At 39.3% G+C, this 19,487-nt stretch overlaps 1 protein-coding gene across 3 annotated transcripts in view; it reads right to left on the bottom strand.

Annotated features, from left to right (window-relative positions):
* DOP1B (DOP1 leucine zipper like protein B) overlaps positions 1-19,487 on the bottom strand; it is a 51,874-nt gene that overhangs the window by 16,211 nt on the left and 16,176 nt on the right. For 2 of the 3 annotated variants that reach the window (XM_055803327.1, XM_055803329.1), the window contains exons 6-20: positions 18,671-18,769; positions 17,841-17,964; positions 17,159-17,259; positions 16,605-16,719; positions 13,980-14,100; positions 13,346-13,465; positions 12,650-12,755; positions 11,032-11,223; positions 9,511-10,204; positions 7,710-7,981; positions 6,769-6,921; positions 5,638-5,738; positions 4,772-4,962; positions 1,323-2,931; positions 573-684 (exon numbers count right to left, since the gene is read on the bottom strand). In XM_055803327.1, the coding sequence (XP_055659302.1) occupies positions 573-684; positions 1,323-2,931; positions 4,772-4,962; positions 5,638-5,738; positions 6,769-6,921; positions 7,710-7,981; positions 9,511-10,204; positions 11,032-11,223; positions 12,650-12,755; positions 13,346-13,465; positions 13,980-14,100; positions 16,605-16,719; positions 17,159-17,259; positions 17,841-17,964; positions 18,671-18,769 (4,110 nt within the window). The remainder of the gene's footprint in view (positions 1-572; positions 685-1,322; positions 2,932-4,771; positions 4,963-5,637; positions 5,739-6,768; positions 6,922-7,709; positions 7,982-9,510; positions 10,205-11,031; positions 11,224-12,649; positions 12,756-13,345; positions 13,466-13,979; positions 14,101-16,604; positions 16,720-17,158; positions 17,260-17,840; positions 17,965-18,670; positions 18,770-19,487) is intronic. The other variant, XM_055803328.1, reaches the window with a different exon arrangement.

The following is a 19,487-nucleotide window of genomic DNA, read 5'->3' on the forward strand; positions in this document are numbered from 1 at the left end:
AAAAACAAATATGAATGTTAAAATACATTATATTATGCACTACAGAGTGACTGCTCTTATTCTATACTTAGGAGAATTATACCCAACTTTAATTCAACCATTCTATTTCCGATATATACTGCTGCCATCAGTCTACTGAATTTGCTGTTCACTATTCTGGCACAGAAAGAGTTAATTTGTCTAGGCAATTACTTGGATAATATCCTCTTCTGACAAATGTTATAGGAATTAAAGTTGTAGAGAACATATCAGCATGTTATCAACTCAAAAGAAAACAGAAGGCTTTGCTAACAACAGAGCAACTGTAGACACAATACACAGGACTAGTATTTGTGCGACCAAGATCATCATGAACATCTTCTGCTTAAAATTAACTTTCCTGTCTTCAAATAAAAAGAAATTAAAGTTCAGTCCCCCCTCCCTTACACTTTTACTTATTTCACTTCTTTAAGGTTATCTTCTTGTACGACAGCTACTTTACTACTTATATTCACCTCTGAATGAAAAAGGGATGCATACTTTGAAGAACTGGTGCCAAAGCATCAAGGGAGTGGTAGGCATTAAGCGCTTACCTTTTTAGTTTGATTAGGGTGATCCAGAAGGCAGAAGTGACCAATGGTTGTCAGACCTTCCAAAAGGGTTAGTGGGTAATCAGGTGTAACATTTTCTCTTTTAGAAGTTAAGCTGTGGGGTGGGTGGGGAGGGAAGGAAAAAACCCAGTTAACAGGCCAAGTGGTATTTCCTTGATTAAAAATTCCAGTAGAAGTAGAAATCTGTTTCTGCTCAACAGTTAAATAGAACATTGGAATGACCAGACAGGAATATCAAAACAAAGGATTCAGAAACTATGCTTGGACAATCCCATTTCCCTGTCTAGATCTTTCAGAATATTATTTCCCACCTGACCATAAATCTTTAGTGTTCAATTGTTTTTCCCTACTCCTTTCACTTACTGCCTGTTCTGAACAGTACTACTGTATTTTTCTTCTCCAGGGTGTCTCTCCTCAATTAGTCCTCCAAAATCCTCAGTCTTGTTAAAACTCTGAACTTTTTACTTGGATGGCAGGCAGAGGGGGGCAGGGAATATCACTGCTGCTGGTCATTCTTGCTGCTGGTCCCCTTTCTTCCTCAACTGCAGCGAGCCCTGCTGCAACAATAGCGCTTCCACCTCACCTGGGCTCAATGGACAGATGCCTGCATGTACAGCAGAGTTTGAGGATCAACCTCTGGGAGTCACAATGCTAGACCAGTAAGTTACTATGCACTGCTCTGTAGTACGGGGAACTTTTCTGCATAACAACCCCCAAACTGCAGACTCTTACCTTGCAGATGCTTTTGCAGATGTCTTCACAGCTTCATTTTCATACTGTTTGACAAGCTCATCCAGGTTTTTACATATCTGTACAACAAATGGTGCCACAGTCCAGCCTAAGGACTTCCCAAAATAGGGCAGGGAACACGTGACTAAGCCTACCCAAGTGGGATGCATCCCATAGCCATACTCTGGTTGCAAACCTCTAACCACAGCAGAGACGAATAATCCCTGTGAAGTTATTGGGTGTGGATAGACATATTGCATTGCACCAATAGCCTGCTGGAAATTAAGAGCCTGCTGCCATTCCTTAGAGAGATCTGGCTGATTCTCCTGTTCCTCATGAGTCTGTCCAAGGTGGTGCTCCAAGACAATCAATACCTGCAAGAGCTTCAGCAACTCAATCTGGAGTGGGTGCTCGCTCCATATTTGATCGTGCCCAAAATTGATTAGGCTCTCTTCAAAGAGTTCTTCAGTAACATTAACTCCATCTGCCATAAGCAATTCATACCGTTTCTGACTTGTGTACATAGATGCAGACAAAGAAAGAAGAACAAACTCCTGAATTTTGCATCTTCCTAGCAAACTGTGTATGAACTCTACATTCTTATTCTCTGCTGCCTTTGCCATGGTAGCTAGCTGGGTCATCATTCTAATCAGGACTTCCACACTTTTTACCTGAACATCTCTGTTGCCAAGCACGTCTCTGTGTGTGACCTTCAAGTAGCATGGATAATACGAGCGCAGAAAACTGAGACAGAGGTAAGTGAGCAATTCTATTAGCAGAGAATGGGGACACATGGTTGGCGACTGGGTCTGAAGCTTGCCATAAAAACTCTGCCCTACAAGAGCTTCCTGATGACGAGCTAATAGATTGTAAATAAGATTCAAATGTGCTGTGGAGCTGGTATCCATGCTTGTACTAGCTACAGCTTCAATAAATTCTTTAGGGTTTGTTTTAAGCACTGCCTCCAGAACAGAAAAAGCATACAATACTCTCTTAGAATCATAAGGCTGCAAATATAGCAGCATGTGTTTAAACAGTGCCTCAATCATCTCCTGTTTTTCCTTCTGTTGCTTAAGCAACCTAGAATGGGTAATTTCCTGGAGCTCCAAGTCCACCTCTTCATCGCTTGACAAAGACTCTGATGCTTGAGTCCTCTCAGAGTCAGCACGCACAAGGTTTAGTGCTGCACTGGATTTGGAGCTTTCAGGAAGAAATGCAGTAAGCAAACTCACATGGTTTGTGGTCTCTTTGCCATCAGTTGCAGCACTCTCATTGTCCTCATTGCTCACTTCCTGCAGCTCCAGAGAAGGAGAAAAAGAGGATGTATTTTCACTGTCATGGCCTGTACTGGTGTCTGTTGATTCTGTGTGCTCACTACTGTCTTGGTCACCACCTGCTTCCTGTGAAGTTACTGGATTACAAGAGCCATTGTTTTCAGACTGTTTGGTTTTTAACTCCGGCTTCTCTGGATCTTTTTCCACTTCTGCCCAAATTGCTTCTCTATCGACGGTAGTAAACTGGCTCAATGGAAGGTTTTCCTCAGAATTGCTCTCAGAGATGCCAGACTCTTTCAAAGAGGCCTTTTTCTTGCAAAGCCAATCATGTATATCTTCTGGAAAAAAAATAAATTATTTTTTTCCCCCAAAAGAGCACATAATTGTCTTTTTCACACATAGAATCATAGAACAGTTTGGGTTGGAAGGGACCTTTATAGGTCATCTAGTCCACACAACATGCTTTAATTTTGAATCAATCGTTGTAAGAAAAAAAAAGGTTAAAAAGCTACTCTGCTCTAGTCTAGTATTAATTGTAACAAGTAAAGCTAAACCCCCCCCCCCCCCCCCCCCCCCCGGGTTAAGGCAAGAATTCTTTTTTTTAAAGTGGTAGAGCAGTCCTAATTTACTGTAAGTGCAAGAGAATAGGATCAAAATATAAAGCACATACTGTTTCTCTTATGCTATGACTCCCTAGATGTGACAATTTTTTTTATGCTTCCTAAGCATAAAATGTTTGCTGAGATCACAAGGGAAATAAGAAGGATAGCAACAGAGGGATTCTTACTTTTTTATTTTAAAATGTATTATTTTTTTAAGAGCTAATGCTTTACTTGATCACATGCTGTGGAACAAGGAAGGAATATATTAGCCCTGTGTTTGTATAGCATCTAATAAACAGGTCCCTTTGGATGCTATAAATGTCTGCCATCTAACTATTTGCCAGTCAAGACAGACAATCAATTATGCAAGCAGACAGCTATGTTAACAGTAATGAGACAGACAGGTGACACAGAAGTTTCTTTACACAAAACTGCTGGACACTTCTCCACTGTCTTCCAGCTGTGCTCCAGGAAACAACCTTGGCTACTTGGGCCAAACAGTGCATTGTCTCATACCCTTACCACTCCCAGCAATCCCAACCTGAACAGACTTCTCAACAATCCCAAACCTGAAGAGACTGCCAGCCTTCATGGGACTCTCTGCACTTGGAGCAAACCCTGGCTCCATACCTGTCTCAGTCTTCCTCAGCTGCTCCTGACAGGTCTCTGTCACACTTGTCTGTTCCACATTTGACACACATATCATATGTGGTTCACAATGTTCTTCTTATGGGTCTTAAAATGGACATCTTCCAGCTGTCAAATTTAGCCTGTCAAGGTAAAGAGTCCCTGCCAAATTCTTAAATTTGGGTGACTGGAGGTCATCTTTAATTGCAGACACCTCTCTTTGCTTCTACATCCTAGCTCTGGGAAACCTAAGACATACGCCACAAGGGCTCAGGTCTCCTCTTGAATCAAGACAGATCTTTGGACAAAGACATTTTAATTTTCTGAAGCCAGCAGAATTAAGCGGGGGTTTTGTGTGGTATGCCCTAAACAGCAAGATGTTCCTCACAACCTGTCTGATTACTTTAACGTGATGCCGAGGGAATCATTAACTAATATTCTGAACAAAGAAACTGGTATGAAGGTGCATGGTGTGCTGGGGCAAGACTGAGCGAAGAGAGTAAGATCTGCCTGTCCATCCTGCCTACTGGAACAGTTCCTGGACTGACACAGTCACCAAACTGCTCCTGGATTTCATTTGGTTGCAGACCTAGTTTTGCTCAAGAAGGGATCTGGCGAACAGTGAACACACATGCAGTGTGGATCATCTGGGAATGGCAAAGACGAGTGTGGGACAAGAACCCAAAGCAAAGCAGGGAGCAATCCAAACCAACAGCGTAGGTGCAGCCACCAGAAAACGATCATCAGGCCTTCAACTAGCATGACTTACTCCTGAACTCTGTTTTAAGAATCACTGTAGGTGCTTGGATAATGAGGAGTCTGTGGAACTGAAGCAAGACAGCTCAAGGTAATAGGATGCCATTGCATTTCAGAGACTACCTTCAGCAGGTGTTCAGGAGTATGCAATGCTATGTTAGCCCTTATAGTTTCAGTCCAAGAACAGTTTTACCTGCTGAATTTTTCTGTTTGATGTAGTGGATGGACGTGCGCTGTGTCTTAGGATGAAGCAGCAGCAGCAGGACTGGTTCAAGAATCCGTGCAACATCATTAAGTGAAAGAGCACGGATCAGCCAGCCCTGTGCTGCAGCACCAATTGCGCCATCTGAACAATTGAGACTGTCCAGTACCACAAACAGAGACCTGAGTGGAGAAATCAGAACGAAGAAGTACAATTGAAATCCCTAAAAAAAGTTAATGCAAACAACAAAATAGTGGCAGGGAACAGACACAGTGCATGTTCAAGTAGGCACCAGCCAATGGCTCATGTCTACTAAAAACAACTTGATCATGCATATTTTCCTGAGCTGAGCTCAAGTACACATGCATTTGTACAAGCAAGGCCATACATATACTCACAGTCTAGAAGAGCAGCATATTTTAAAATGCTTTCACGTACTTATTTAGAAAGACTTTTAATGCTTTTGTTTCATTTTATACAAAGGTTATGGTCTCAAAAATAGGAAGTAGAACTATTATTTTTTTCTTTGCACAAGTACCTGGTTCTGTTTCCTTTGGGAAAAAATCTAACCCACTCCAAGATAAAAAATGGCTGCTATGCAGGAACTTGTCCGCAAGCTACTCTTCATACATGAAGCTCTTCCTATTTTTACAGAAATTTCCTTCACACAAAGAAGTGCACCATGCACACAGAATGCTTTGCAAAGGTAATAGTGCAAGGAAGCTGAAGATCTTCCTTTTGCTCATTTTTTGCTCCCTCTACAGAGAACTTTTTCCCACCTCAGAAAAAAGAACAGAATAAAGCACGATATAGTAAATATATAAATGTAAGTCCAAGCCAGTGGAAATGGAAAATACCTATCAAAGGACCGATTGTGAGAAGTCACTCTGCTGCCTTGGATCTCTCTGGTCAGATGCCACATGACAGAGAATCTGAACAGTGCTTCCAGCCTTGTCCCCTTTGCAAGGAAACAAGACAGATACATATTTTTTGCAGCATTTATCTCCAAGAAAGTTTTAGTGATTTTTAAACCTCTAGCAGAACAACCATTATTGTATAGATGACTGCTAATCCTTCTCAGGTAGCTTGAGAGCATTTTTCTGTTTTGCAATAGACTAAACCAAAATGCCATATATCTATGAATGCACAGCCAAAACTCAACAGCCACTGGGTTTGTAGGAGCAAAAAACCAGCTATGCCAATACACAAAAATGTATTTCAAGACTCCTGTGTATAAACATTTTAGTCTTGGCTTGATGTTAGGGAGGTTTAAAAGCTGGATGACAAACAGGAAGACATTGTTATACAAGGTAGTGTTTATTACTGGTAATTTTGTTCAAAAGATTTTAAAAGATTTCCAAACTTTTAAGTTTCAAAATTGCAAGAGGAAAGATACGAAACCAACACCAAAGACTGAAGGTGGCTGGTTTAAGTTTTATTGTGCAAGGCATTTCTCACAAATATGCTGTAAGTTATTAAAGAACTGTTCTGTCATTAAACTAAGTAATAAAATAATTAGTAACTGACTCACTTAAAATACTGCTTACTTATTATGAGAACTAAATAATAAGGTGGACACAGGGTCAACATTATGTTGACATACACTTACAAGGTAATAAAGTCTTTTGTTGGAATATGAAGTTTACAGAATCAGCACAAAATAAAATTATTTTAGAGTTACTGGTGGAGCTGGCTTAGGTTGAAAATACTGTCAAAACCTGTAAGTTTTTAGATACTACATGATTTGGGATGAAACTAAAAAAGCTTTGGCATTGATAGAACTTGTATCCAAGGATTAATTTTAGCAGTAATCCCATGATGAACAAATCCCAGGGAATTGTAAAGGCATGGACAGAGTCTGTCAGACTCCTGGAAGACAGAGGGACCATGGGAGTGAAGAAGCGGGGTAGAAAGGAACTGGAGGGAGTCTGGGAAGCACTGCAACAACTCTACAGTGATGAAGAGGCTTCCATAACTACAGGACTTACTTTATCACGATCCAAAAGTGCATGGCAGATAATGTCTTCACAGATATTTGCCGATGGTGCCAAGCAGTGCAACCTGTAGAACAGTTCCACACAGGCAATGTGATGCTCCCGTGTCTCTTTGTTCAGCTGATTCCAGAGGACACAGGCTACTTTCTAGGGAAAAAATAATAAATGAATAAATAAATAAATATTTAAGTGCCATTTCTTCCCTGACTTACAAGCTTATTGCATAAATGTCCTCTATTACCAAAAGGGATTTCCAAATTGTCTTAGTTTAGCAAAGAGTAAGAATTCAGGTCATACACTCAGACTTAAAGGAATGCAACTTTCCTACCCTAGTAGGACAGGTAATTCAAATGTACGTGCACCAGAAATGAAGAAAAGCATTTCTGCTTTCATTTTCTGAGTCAAAACTTAACAGGCTGTACATGTGTCAGGCACAGCAATTGGAAACACAGTTATTAAGAAAACGATCTTGGAACCAATGCTGATACCAACACCAATATCAATAAATGGTCAGGAGAAGGAAAGCATCTTTGAAACATACATACTCTAAATGAGGAGGATGGATTGTTTTCAGTTTTATTCACCCACTAACATTTTCTCTTATTAGAGTGGTATCAGTTGTCTAAAGTGTAGCTTTCAACTAATGAAACCAAACCCTTCAAGTCAGAAATCAACTATACCTACCCACCAGGAATTTGGACACAAAAACAACTAGCAACCTGAAAATAACCTGCTGCTTTTGAACATCCTGCTGGGAAGCACACATATAAGCATGCAATTGCTTTCAAATGCTTGTGGAAGCAAAACTCAGTAGTGGGTCATTCTAACACAAACATGCTGCTCCCGAACATCCATGCAAATAACATTTCCTTTCCTACCCCATCCTTAGAGGTTCAGTGTAGCTAGGCAGTAAAAAAGAAAAAGAAAATTGACACCTGGTAGAAATCTGTTTTCTCTGAGATGATCTTTAGAATTTCAGGAGCAATGGGAGGAAGGGTGACCATCTGTAGCTTTCCAAAGAAGGGGTTGTGGCCAGACACTTTGTACCGCTTCATTCTGTCTTCTATCACAAGTGCCAGTGACTGGGAATGGTTGATCACCTCCAGCAGCGTGAAGATGGACACGTTCTGAACATAGCAGTCATTCACACAACAGCATATTGTCATTAAGGACTTCAGCCACAGAGGGAAGCCGGCATCACAACCTCCTTAGAAAGTAAGTGAGAAAAAAGACTTTGAATAATCTCAAGGTTATGGTTGAATTTCCAAGAATTCTTTAATCAAGCTCACAGGACCAAGATACAAAAATGACTGCCCAAATCCAACTGTCATGCTATTATGAAGTTCCTTACTTCAGAAGGGACTTGATTCAAAGCAAGTTATATTCTTTCTCCTATTTCTCCAGGCAGAAAGCTCTTGCAGGACCTCAGTAACCCAGTAACTAGTGGATTTCTGCTTTCCAGTTTATGCTTATTCACAACTAGTTTTTACAGCTGCTGTTTTCCAGCTGTTATTGTCAAAAACAACAGTAGAGGTCTGCTGATCCAAGGATGCTCTTTCAGGTAGCATTGAGGCATGTCATTTCAGCCACCATGAAGAACACAAGGAACAGATATGGCTAACATCAAGTCAAGCCATATTTCCAAGTGAATAATCAGACCAAGTTTTATTAAGGCTTGACTGGAGACAGTCTGAAGTATGAGTTCACACCTCTGGCTTCAAAAGCAAATGTTGTAACTGCTTTACTACCACAACAAAATGTCCACTCTTCCTTCTTCACATCAGACAAATTTTATATCAAATTCAACCCAGACCTTCATTATCAGAGGTTCTCTCCTTTTGACTTTAAACTTTACTTTATTCTCCAGGGTGTGCAGTTGAAAAGAATTTTGAAAGTAAACTTCTATAATCATATAATCATAGGATGATATTTCAAAGAAACACAATTATGAAAGCAAAACTTCTAAGTTCAGCTATATTGCTGACCATATGCAAGGCAACGCAAATATGCAAAAGTGTTCATGTCAAGCAGACAGCTCACCTATGCAGATGATGGGCATATCATCACTTCGCTAAGGAAGACAGCAGAAATTTATACTGAGGTGAGGAAGATTTTCCAGATTCCCACTTCTCCATTCACTACAAACCTATCTTGTCAACTACTTTTCAGGCCAATAACTGCTCCTGCTAAAGCTGATTAATTAACTTGAATTTCCAGAACAAACAGGCCCCTCCAGCTATACAAGATTATTCTTATTCTTTCCAGCTTACATCAGACTCCTTTGAATTCAGAGGGTTAGGGAAAGACCTGGTTTTGTTTCTATTATGGTTTAGAGAGTTTTCCACCTACACCCATCTTCCTCTAATACATTCTTTTCCTTTTTTCTGGGGGGGTGGGGAGGCATACATGGACAAGGGGTACTGATTTCCTGAAAATGCTGTACCATGCCTCAAGGCTCTATAGGCCAGAAGGTCTCTTCATCCTTTCAGCTACAAGTTTTGTAGTGAAAGCTTTCAAAAGAATGTGGTAAAAAGCTTGGTAAAATTTGTCCCTCGGCTACAAGACATAAAACACATGCTGATGTGAGTAGGTCTTTAAGTTACATGCAGCTTGCCTTCAGCCCTGTCGAAAGGCATTACTACTGGCTCTGGTGACATGTCTTGCAAATAGCCAAGCTCACACTGCTATTTACATCCTCAAATGCTCAAGTTGCCCAGTAAAGGAATCTTTTCTTACCAGGAACCTGAAACAAAGAGAGATACAACTGTTCCATCTCCTCTTCTGAAAGATAGACGGGGAATGTGGTACAATCCAACAAAAGGTGACAAGCTGCAGAGAAAGCTTCCTTGCAGTCACCTCTAAGGGGTCCCAAGACAAGCATCACTTGCTCTAAGTCCCACTCTTCTTCCTCCTTTTCCTTGTGATTACTGGAGTTGCAGTCAGGAGGAAGAGGATTAGAACTCTTGTTCTTGAATGGTGACCCACGAACTGAGAACAAGTCTGAAAGCATTTGTTTAAACTGAGGTACAGTGATTTGCTTTGCATCCCATGGGCTCTTTTTCTTGCTAGCACTTTCAAGTAATCTGTAGCCATTCTCTTTCTTCTCTTTTCCACTCAGATTCATTGCTGACATGCTTTCGTTACTTGTTTCTTGAATTTGCACCCCAAAAATGTATTTACTGGAAAACTTGGCAACCAGCTCTTGGATGCAATACAAAGTCTTCTGAATGCTCCCCCCTTTCTTCCAGACATCATCTCTCTCAAGGGTCACAGTTGGCATCCCCAGGTGCTGAGAGAGCTCTGGGGAGGAAGCACTTAGACCAATGCCACTGTCTTCTGACTTCAGGGGAGGGAATGGAGCCTCATCCTCCTCCTGCAGCTCAGATTTAGTCTCCAAGGTTATGTCCACATCTTCCTTTTTCACTGGGCTCTAAAACAGGAATGTTAATGTGGTTAATGTGGCACTGCATAGATAATTTTCAACTATGTAAAACTGTGACAGGCATTGGGGAACAGCAATGACAGAAAAATCCCCTAGTATTTGCAATTTCCAGATACAGATTATTTTTAAAAAATCTTGAGACACAGTTATTTGTAAGCAGTTCAGTTCAATTGCATTTAAAACCTAACAGTTGTTTGTATAATCCTCACACCTTGAGTCATCAAACACCAACAGATCCATAGCTACAGATCCCTAGCAAATGGAAATGTTTCCTTAAAATCAAGTCACCACTACAACAGTATTACATGTTAGATTATTTCTAGTCAAATGCATGTATTTGTTCAACTACAAAACTTCGGCAGGCTATGCTTGTGTGATTGCTTTATGCCATCTACTCCTCGTTCCCTATCATGGTCTCTTGCACACAAAGAATAGCACATTGTGTTAATTAATTGAAAGCCTTGCAGACCTAATGAGCTGTAAAGCTGGACTTGATTTGGCAACTTGAATCTTTAGCAACTGCAGGATGCCGAGTACCTTTTCAAAACCACTAAGATCACATTCTTCTTAAGATGTATGATTATAGCCTCAGTTTCAGACAAGACTACACCCCTTCACTGTCAAATAATTCAACCAAGTCATAACTGAATACTCAGTAACAAGGCATCACATAGCTCTGGAAAGCATCAAGGTAAGTTTCAAAAATCTTTATTGCTGCAGTAATCATCTAGATTTAAGTTAGGAGAACTAGCATGTTAAAATAAGTTATGTCACTAAAAAATTTAAACATTTATGAGTAGTTGAAAAACACCTACCCCATTTCCACTTCCTGTCTCAATGTCCAAATAGGAAGGGGGCATTTGCACTTTGCTCAGCACCTTAAAACAGGTCTTTAAAGCATGAGTGAGTTCTGGTAAACCTAAGAGTTCCATATTTTCCAGGAGACACTGCACCATATAACTGAGCATCTGTGGAAGATACTGAGTTTGCACTTCAGAGTAGAGTTCCTAAAATAAATAAGAATTGTTTAAAATAGTTATCACATATTATTCAGCTGTCTAGCAAAACTGATCAATGATTAAGTCCATTCATGAATGGTTAAGCTGTACAAACTTTCTTCAGTGCCATTCATTCTTTCTTCATTCTACATGATGAACCCATGAATCATATGCTAAAAATCTTAGGATAGTCAGCCAGCTACTAAGAGACCAGAAAGTCCCAGGAAATTATATACCCAATGTGGTGGTGTGCTTCCCCCTTCCCACTGCACCCTGACCTAATGATGACTTGACTGTATTCAGCTCAAAGTGGATTTGGGAGTTTGACTTGAGCAGCACACATATCTCACAAAACAGATAACAGATAACTAATGCTGTCTAACAAGAAAACCAAATGATGCACGAGGTGAGGCAGGGGCCTCACAGCCTGGTGTTGCATCAGTGAAGTCCAGGAAGACACCCACACATCTGTTACTGTGAGTCTGTACCGTAAATCACTGTACCTGTACCAAATCCTCCCTGCTCTGTGCTGAACCATCACAGGGCCCACTGACATTCCAGATTTGATACCTCATTAAGAACAAACTGGCACACAATAACTGACTCAGCCCCACCTCACCATGAGTATAAATCTGGGATTTTAGAATCCTTTTTTTTTGTTGTTTGTTTGGGGTTTTTTATTTTTGAGGACAAAATCTCCAACTACTGGATGGGTCAAGGGGCCTGTATCTCTCACCTCCCCAATCAGGGACACCTCTTTGGTAAGATTTGTGCCTCCGACTACATTGGACGTTACCTAGGACAATATTCTTAACAAAAGCACTGAACTCTTAAGCTCAATTTTTGCAGTAAGTGCATTTATCAACGGTGATTCTGAACTTGATTTATTAAGGTGACGGATATAACATCTATTCTTTCAGCTTTGTGAAACTGTTTCAGTGAAAGTCCTTAAACTGTGCTCTGACAGGTAAATGTTGACACCGATGAGTGGCTGTGCAAATAATCCTTTAGACTTAAAGTTGCTGACCAAGTCTGAGACAAGGATTGGATCTAGCTGCACCTAGACCCCTCTCTGAGAAGGTGTTTAGAAAGCAAGGGGATCTTTTCCGTACCTTGTGACTCAATGGGAAGGCTGTCTCCCCCCACCAGCCACCCATCAGACTCTTAACACAATACCTAAGAAGCAAAATGTACACTTTTTCATTCCTTTGATTAGAATCACCATATTTTAAAATGCAAACAATTTCTATTTTGCTAGGCAATAGCATGGGTAGCCATATATGAAGTCAGCACATAAAACTATACTATACAGAATACAGTATGCATATGCACATGTATGCCAATTTGCCTATTTTCATTTAAGGTAACCACAATACAGATTATTTTATTTTAAGTTTATTAAAACTTCAAAGCAGTTAACTTCAGGTTGCCTTACCAAAGGAATCACATCAAGAAGAAACACCAACAGTGTGCAGAGCTCTGAAATTGTGGGAGGAGTGCTAATATTTTCAAGAGGATACATCATCTGTGTGGATTTATTTCTGAATTGAGAGAAACATTATTATGTAAGCTTTTTTTAGTGTCAAAATTCTTGTTACAATAAAAAACCTTCATCAAACCCACCACAAAATACTGAACAGCTAGGTTTTCTGAAGCAGAGTAAAATGAGACTTCTAATACAGCAGGACAAAATATTCTGTCAAAACCACCTAAACTGTAGCTTGTATGTCAGATGCTAAAGTGCTTCTACTTTTCAGACTGAATCTCTATACACAATCTTACTACTCTCTTATATTTAGAAAGAGATAAAAAGATAGATATCTTTAGTTTTCTTCAAAAAACACTTGTTCTTCCAAGGAAGACCTCTTCACCTCCCCTCCCACACCTCTTCCTCCTTCAGCTGTCATTTTGAAAGCAATTTCTTTTCTTCTCAGGTTGCAAGTTTCCATCTAATTGTTTACCTGTTTGCAGTCTTGAATTATTTTAGGATGCAACATAAATATCTGTCTGATTCTAGCATGTGCTATGTTCCTTCTAGAATTAAAATGCTTCAGTAAACATTATTATCTTACACAGATACCTCTTAAGTGGCATTTTTAAGAGGGGCACTATTGTTTAACAACATAAACACCTGAAACAATCTTCAAAACATTTGGTCATGTAATCCCAAAGGAAATCCGTGCTTAAGGATGTGATTAATAAGTTGACTGTTTTGACAATTTCCGAAGCATTCTTGTTCTCTTTGATTGCACTGTGTGAAAGAAAAAAAAAAAAAAAGCAGGGGAAAAAACCCAAACCAGACGTCAGTGAAGATTTTAAGAGCATGCACATCACAGTATTAGCTGGTGCATTCTAAAATATTTTCCCCCATTTCTCTACAAGATAAAAGACATTGATTGTTTTAAATCAAGGGCTAAGCTGTTCTGGAATAACTACAGTCTGAGCATCTTTCTCCTAGATGAAAGAAATCAAACCTTGAGCTTTGCAAATCAAAAGGCTAAGAGTTCTGTCACCAGACTGATTGGCCAATATAACTGGATTTAATCAACACCAATCATATGCAGTGTACTTCATTTTCTGCTCTGCTGATCAAAAAGAATTCAAACATGTGCAGGGAAAAAGTTAAGTCATAGGAATATCTCATCTTCTCTACAGAAGGTCACTTGGTTAAAAACCTAACATTCCTTAAATTGGTTAGATTTTAATAACCTAACTTAATATAAATGATACAGCTTCAGTTCATACTCAAAAAATGGTAACTATACCTTGCAAGTATGTTGCCACTTTGATTGTAGCTGAGTTTGAGATCAGAACCAAGTGCATCTTTGCAATAGGAATAAAAGGCTCTAACAACTTCAAGGAATAGATCACCAACAACCTGTGGCCCTGCAATTGAAGGAGAAAAGAATCCATTAGTTGCACTGAAGCAATTGCTAGGTGGCTCAGTTACAAACTTGTATTGACTTAAATTAGGGCTAGCTAGACTAAAAAAACACAATCACCTAAGTAGGAAGAAAATGCTTATGTGGCTTTTTAAAATGTCAGATTTTCCAGTTAAAATAAAATTAAATATGTAGTTAAATATTTGGGTTTGTTTTAATTCTAGTTAAATACCACCTGTTCCTTTTAGGAACTTTTAAAACTGGTACTTGGAAAGCCTGGTTCTACATTACACTTAAGTCACTGCAGTTAGGCACCCACACTGCAATCACTTACAAGTAGGCATAATCATAACCATGAATCTGCAGTTCACATGCCGAAAATAATCCCTGTCTGTATCCATAAGGAAAACAAGCAGGTTTCACAACACACGTTTAACATAGTAGCCTTAATTAAATCTTGAGGGACAGAAATCGGAAAAATCAGCAAATTGAGGAAGTTCAAAGGCCTAAATACATAAAAAAATGCATATTTATAAACAGTTTTAAGAAGGTAGTATAAGTTAGGTGTGTGCTGACAACTGCACCCAGTTTTCAAGGGTCAGCACTTTTTTGTTTTACCTGAAATTGTCTATAGAGGAGGTGAACAAATAATTACAATACTCTAAACATGGAACCGTTAAAAAAAAGTAGTGTATAAAGCATTCCAATGAGTGCTTCTAAAAAAGAAAAAAGTTAAAATTACTAAGAGTAGCAGAAAAGGTCAAAGACTCTTGTTATGTTTTAGTTTGCTACCTTTAATTAAAAATATAGTTGCATTGCTAAATCCACTTCAAAATGAAGTAAAAGTCACGTTGGCTTAAGGCTCAAGAAGTTGTATTTTGTGTGCTGACTGGAACAGAAAGATTACACTGTATAATGCAGTTCAGCTAAATAACCCTTATCTGTAGTTCAGTTTAGCACTGATTGTCAGCCAAATAAAACATACAAAAGGGTAGTATCTGTCATCTACTTGCTAAATTAGATTAATCAATACATTTATAGTGTAACAACCTTATTCTCTTCTTCAGCATTTGTGTCAAGAAATAAAAATGCTTTATATGAGAGGCTTTAATCGCAATGGACTTTTTTAAAGAGCCACCAGAAACCAGCTAAAACCAGCAGAGGGAAACATTAGCATCACTGTCTTATAAACAGACTAACAACTGCTCCTACCAAAGTAGCGTTCATTTGTTAGATAAGCAATACAGAATCCTCATTTTTTCCTGGCAGTGCTTTGACAATTCTTTAACAGGAAATGCGCTTAAAAGGACTTCCCTGACCCATGAAAGAGGATAAGCTTACCAGAAACAGGAGCCTGTAAAGCAAACTGCCACTCAAGCATTTAGCCTCAGTACATGAGCTTTCTTCTAAGTCTACAGGCTTAGTCAACGATAATATTACTCTCTTACCCAGGATAACACCTAAAACAACACTCCCGGATACAGTCAGTCACTAAGACTCTATTGGCTTCTAAGAAATCCCAGTTAACCAGTCCATAGGCTTCTCATAACTGCCAGATACACAAAATATAATTTCAAAGACGTATCTGTACATACATGGTTCTCACAGAATACTATTAAATCCTAAAATTCTGTCAAGTCACTTTGGCTTAGTTTTTTGATGCAGAAAGTAGAACTTCCCCTTTAAAATAAGAGCCGGCAGAGCCTCACCCTTCTGGTGCTGGCAAAGTCATGTACACAACAGGACAGACATGGGACAGGGAAGAGGAGAAATACGTCACAGCTCAGTCAAGTCTCAAACTATAGCTCCCAGAGCAGCATCAGGCCGGCACAAGCCAGCAGTGCTACTGACAGAGGCACCCCTGCCTCCCCACACTCCTAACAGGTTATTTCCAGCTGAAGAAACTGCAGGGAAGCGGTACTTCCCACTTTGGCAGCAGTGCTACCATAGGCTACGTGCCCATGGGACCAGAGCATCTGGGAAAGCAACACCATCATGACAGTCTGGTGCAAGTGTGTAGAAAGGCCTGCAAACACAACCAAGCCCTGGAAACATCGAGGCAAGAGTAGTACCAGTGGTTTTCCAGATAGAAGCCACTTCATAAGACAGAACAGAAAGAGGCCTAACTGTTTTAGCAAATAAGCTCCAAGGAACAAACTGAGCAAAACATCAAGACTAGGGCAGAAGTGGTTCTTTTTATGTAACCCTCAGATCGTAGTTCCAGGCACAGAAAAGCATTATCCTCACTAGCATACATCCATGCTACCAAGTGGAGTGCTCTGCAGAAGAACCAGAGATAACTTGGAGAGGGTGCTTGCTCCAGAGGACCATTCTGAACCAGGTCCGAGGCAAGGAACACAGCCAGCCGCACGCTAATACGCAATGCACACACATTCAGAATTAGGAACAATTGTGCAGGGTGTTGTCTTGAGTCCTACTGTCAAAGGCAATGAACACCAAGTTGTAACAGCCATTAGCAGTCGTAACAGAAATGACAAGCAATAGTACCTATTTCAGGTTTGTCCAGGAGACTGATTAGGATGCGGAAGGGTTTCAAATAAGCTTGATGTTGTTCCTCTGTATCAGACTCTGGGCACTTCTGATGTAAAATTCCAATCAAACTCTAGTAAAAAGAAAACACCAAAATGTTATGTGAAGATGACAGATTGCCATTTTATTAAGACTTGCAGTATTTCTAAATTTGATTTTGTTTAGTACTGACTAAAATTGTATTTCAGCTTTCCATACAGAGTAGACAAATCAATGACATCACCGTCTGTACTCAAGAGCTGATCTTATTTAGAGAAGCATTTTTAAATAATTCACGTAGTTCATCAAAGGTGCTTTCACTAGATTCTATTTGCATTGTAAGCACATACAATATTGGGTAAAATACAGCACAGCAGGCATTCAGATAGATGAAAATATAACCACCAAAAGGATGCTATCTTCAGAGACAAAAGGTGAAGGACAAGCCAAGCAGCACAGTGAACAATTCTAGATGCAGTTTGCGCTAACATTTGAAAGGATCCTAGATACATCCATATACAATGAACACCCACCTCAACCAAAAGATCTTTAGAATATTTTCCAAAGAAATAAATAGCACGGTCTTCAGAAGTTGTTGAGTCTGGAGCAAAAGTACCACCTTTAATATCAGAGCCTACAAGATAAACAGAGGCACTAGGTGTACTGAGAAACACCACAGTACAGAACACTACACATACGTCATTTATACAAACATCTAAATTACACTGCATTTTTAACCTTTGTTATTTCAACACTTTGCTTGAAACTAAATCACATACTGCCCAAGAACGGCCCACATATCACACTTTGAGGCATCAAGATATGCTATACTGAACATAAATCAAAACTCAGGTCAGATCCAGACATGGGGTCAGCAAAGGCAGCCATCATGCAACTCCATGGCTGCAGCTCTTGCCCCATCACTTTTAGCCTCCTCTTATGCCGTTAAAAGGAGAAAGATGGGGAGAAGCTATAGCTTCTTATAGCCCCTCCTTCACAACTAAGGCCACGTGGGAAAAAAAGAGACTATTACTTCCAGAGGGCAAGGTTAAAATAGCACTCCACTCCTTTCAGTCCACTGAACCACTTCAGAATGAACTGTAGATGGGACTAGAAATAACTCGTCAGATACCCTGTAATTCAGAACAGTGAGATGAATTTTTTTTCCCCCTTAGGTATTCAGAATATTGAATATCACTGTATATTGTACAGTACCGAGCAACCATGCGTATAATCTTCTATTGAGTGACATGTCTCTTCTCAACAATGTCTGTGTAGCTGCTGACAGAATGCAGACTAAATCAGTCCTGCGCAATAGAACAGTGCTTTCGTTGCAGTCCTAGGATAAAAACAAACATACTTTAGCTGTTTATGAACACTGAAACAAGTCAAATTGGTAATGAAGGTTGGTTTTTTTAACTGGTAATATTAATGTTTTGGAAAAAAAGACAGCAAAGTATCAACCACAAAATATTCTGTATATTAAAAATCTCAAGAAAGGCCATCTGACACAATTGTGATAATTTCTGTATTTCAGTTAAGCTAAAAATATTAAAGACTTCATTATGCTATGCCTTAAGACTTAAAATTTCTTGCTGCTTTCAAAATACTGACTATAATACTAGGTAAGTTAGAAGAGGATGGGAAACAACCCATTTCAAGCAACATTTTCTCTCCTAGTCTTTAAAAGCAGTATCTTTGTTTAGTGCAGACAGTTCCAAACGCTGAAATCCTACTTGAAAAAGGAGCGTGAGTTTTTTCCATATGCAGTTTCTCAGGCCTGAATTTAAGCCCATTCCAAATATCATGCAATATTCACTGCAAAAGCATGTCTTCATTTGAAGCTGTAAGGAGTCTGAGAAGCAGCAGTCTCCTCTACTATTAAAACTGATGGGGGGAAAACAAACTGCAAAACCTATTCATTGATTTCGAAGGCACAAAATTCAGACATTTGGCAATAACAGAGGTAGGAGCTGGATTGGTTTCACAGAAGACACCTTCCCACACAAAGCGTGCATGCAACAACACCGAAGTAATCTTGTTACCAAAGCTGTATAAAACGGGAAGAAGAAGAGAATCGCTTCTAGAGTGTTTCTTTGCACAAGGACATTTGAATCCAATACTGATACACACAAAGACTTTATCTGTAGAAGGAAAAGAAAAAACACAGTGGTGTTTTATTTCATGATAACATTTAAACTACAATCACTATTAATAATCACAAGAAGGAAAGAAAGCAAATTGGTTATATCTGAACCTTAAAAATAAGAGGATAATTACCCAGCCATTTAACTCTGCCCCCAACATGAGTTAAAAAACAGTTTTGTGGAATGCTGTTAAAAGAATTAACACTTTGCTACAATGATTGTTGGCTTTGTAATGATACAGAATGTCATAGTGTGGCATCAGTAGCCATCAGGCAGAATGTGAAGCCTCACAAAATGCTGACACTAAAGCATTCCAACTAGCATTAGTTATTCTTCACTCAATTTAACATAAATTACTACCTACTGAAGATTTCCATTTTACTGAAAAAAGATACTAAATTTCAGAATTGTCTTCCAAAACAGAACACACTTTGAGAAATCCACATTAAACATTGTATGTACTGTATTATTGAAAAGCTAGTCTTCAACCTTAAATGACAATTCAGAACAAGTAGACCAAAGATGCCAGATTTATCTTCTGATTTGATACAGTCAGTCTTTTAAGGCTGTATGCAGTACCAATTACCAAAAACTGCAGAAGCTTCGAAAGCCTTGCATTCTGCAGGCTAACCAAAATCTGTATAGGAGGTTCTCTGCTATATTTCAGGTAAGATGCTCCCATGAAGTAACCACATTAAGCAATTCCAGTGTGGAC

The sequence above is a fragment of the Falco peregrinus genome, chromosome 4 (assembly GCF_023634155.1).
Source record: "Falco peregrinus isolate bFalPer1 chromosome 4, bFalPer1.pri, whole genome shotgun sequence".
In the NCBI taxonomy this organism is placed as follows: Eukaryota; Metazoa; Chordata; class Aves; order Falconiformes; family Falconidae; genus Falco; species Falco peregrinus.